The sequence below is a fragment of the Herpailurus yagouaroundi genome, unplaced genomic scaffold (genome assembly GCF_014898765.1).
Source record: "Herpailurus yagouaroundi ecotype Mexico unplaced genomic scaffold, PumYag 69768, whole genome shotgun sequence".
In the NCBI taxonomy this organism is placed as follows: domain Eukaryota; kingdom Metazoa; phylum Chordata; class Mammalia; order Carnivora; family Felidae; genus Herpailurus; species Herpailurus yagouaroundi.
Window position 1 is genome coordinate 1 of NW_024420880.1, and position 2,461 is coordinate 2,461.

Below are 2,461 nucleotides of genomic sequence, written 5' to 3' on the forward strand. Positions count from 1 at the left end.
GCGCTGACTTGGGCGATGGAGGCTCCTGGAGGGTTGTTCTCGGCAATGTGGACCATATAGAACGCCTGTTCGAAAATGGGCGCATTGTCGTTGACATCTGCGATGTGCACAGTGATGCTTGAGCTAGAGGAAAGAGGCGGCTTTCCCCTGTCAGTAGCTGTGATGGTGACGTTGTACACAGGGGTCTTCTCCCGGTCCAGGGCCCCATCTGTTACAAGTTTGTAGTAATTATTGGCAGAAGATTCAATTCTAAAAGGAACTTTTTCTTTTATGAGGCATGTGACCTCTCCATTTTCTCCCGAATCTTTGTCATGTGTTTTGAACAGAGCAATCACCATCCCCTGTTCTGTGTCCTCAGTTATGGAACTTGACACCGAAGTGAAAATGACCTCTGGGGCATTGTCATTCTCATCTAAAATTTCTATTATAATTTTACATTCAGTGGCCATGCCTCCACCATCCTTGGCTTCTATACTCATGGTATAACTACTACTGTTTTCAAAGTCTATAGGACCTTTGGATTTAATTTCTCCACTTTGATGGTCAAGCATAAACATATTTCCAATATCTCTTACTGTTTTGAAGGAGTAGGTGATCTCTGCATTGATGCCCTCATCCTGGTCGATGGCTGTCACCTTTAGCACAGAGGTGCCTGAGGGCAAGTTCTCTGGAAGGTTAACTTTGTACACATCCTGACTGAACACTGGGGGGTTATCATTGGCATCGGTGACCTCAATCTTGATTTGAACGGTGCCACTTCGGACTGGGTCACCTCCATCCACTGCGGTCAGGACCAGAAGATGGGAGCTCTGATGTTCCCGGTCCAGCGGCTTCTCCAATATTAATTCTGGGGCATTCTTGCCTTCGGTCTTATCCTTCACCATCAGAGAGAAATACTCATTATAGCTGAGTTGGTAATTCTGGAGAGAGTTAGGTCCTACATCTGCATCTATAGCAGATTCCAAACCAAATCGAGTTCCAAGAATTGCAAGTTCATTGATTTTTAAAACAATGCTATTTTGGGGGAAATAAGGTGGATTGTCATTTATATCTTCTATCCTCACAGATATGTGAAAAACATTTAGAGGATTATCTGCCACAATCTCTAAGGGCAGGACACACAGAGGGTTTGGGGGACAGAGCAACTCCCTATCTATTCTGTCACTCACAAGTATGTTGCCATTCTCTGTGTTCACGGTAAAGTATTGTTTCTCTGCACTAACTCTGAAGTTGCGGGTCAATAAATCCTGTACATGCAGCCCCAGGTCTTCAGCAAGGTTTCCTACCACTGAGCCCCTGGCCATTTCTTCTGGAATAGAGTAGCGGATCTGCTCAGAGAGCCCCCCACAGAACAAAGGCAGCAGGAAGGGAAAGAGTACTTGCCGCTGCCGGGTATAGCTCCTCTGCTTCGCCCTAGTTCCCATCCTTTTCTGCGCTGCCACAGCCTCTGATGTTAAGAGAAGATGCTTTACAAATTGTGTTTAAAATAGTTACTGCCAATACGTAGAAAACTCAATGTCTTCAGTTTCAAGGCATCCCAATCTGTATTCCAAAATCATTTGCCGAGCAGAGAGTCTATGTGTGGGCTTCATCTCCTTTCAGACTTGCTTCCGTGACTGCGCAGAAAATCACTTAGGTAGATCGTGGACTCCTGCTCTTGCAGCGCATTGGCCAACAGCGGCGCTCAGAGTCTACTTAGAAAATTGCAGTCCAAAGCCTTGCAAACAATGGGATTTGCTATTCTGTCAGATTTGTTGGACTCAGGTATACAGAACAAGGCAATATATGAGTTTTGGATGTGTCTCTTTTCCAGTGTTTACTACCAAAGAAGATTCATTAGAGATTTGATTCTATAGAAGAGCCATTAACCGAGTATGAGAAAAGTTTATCTTCTTCTAATCAGAGGCAATGCACATACTGGAAGAACAAAGCCAAGTCTTCTCTCCAGATTTAGAACATAGACCACATGGTAAAACAGCCTCACCAAGTGATATGGGGAAATTTTTGCAGCCATGAACTAACCCCCAGTATTATTTTCAATCTGATGTGCAGATAATTTTCCTCCTAATTTTTCCAGAGGAAACTGGAGGAGAGCTCAAATCTATATAGGACATACTCAGGAGGAGGTTGACCAAAGATATATAGTTTTCCTTGCTCCTTATAAAAGAAATTTTTTAAAAGGATTATCAAGTGTTTTACACTTTCACCATAACAATATAAAAGTATACCCTAGTAGGTACCATAGGAATTTAATGACATGCAAAACGTGAGAGTGTTTTATTTTTATCCTTCTATTTAACTGGACCACATGTTGTACCTTAATAGAAGTTTATCACTACCTCTGAATCAAAATAACCATCTTCTTAATCTCAAGTTTCAAAGGTAACCTTTCCTTTTGTTCTCCAAGATTTTGGTTGCCAGCTCCTAACTGTTCAGACTATGTTATATATATATATATATA

General features: G+C 42.3%; 1 protein-coding gene across 1 annotated transcript; it reads right to left on the reverse strand.

Moving 5' to 3' along the window:
• Positions 1-5: 5 nt before the first annotated feature.
• LOC121026285 (protocadherin gamma-B7-like) lies at positions 6-2,443 on the reverse strand (the record flags this gene model as incomplete). Its single annotated transcript, XM_040469150.1, has 1 exon — positions 6-2,443. A coding segment is annotated over exon 1 (1,419 nt), but the record flags the coding sequence as incomplete, so codon positions are not given.
• Between the last annotated feature and the right edge of the window lie 18 nt (positions 2,444-2,461).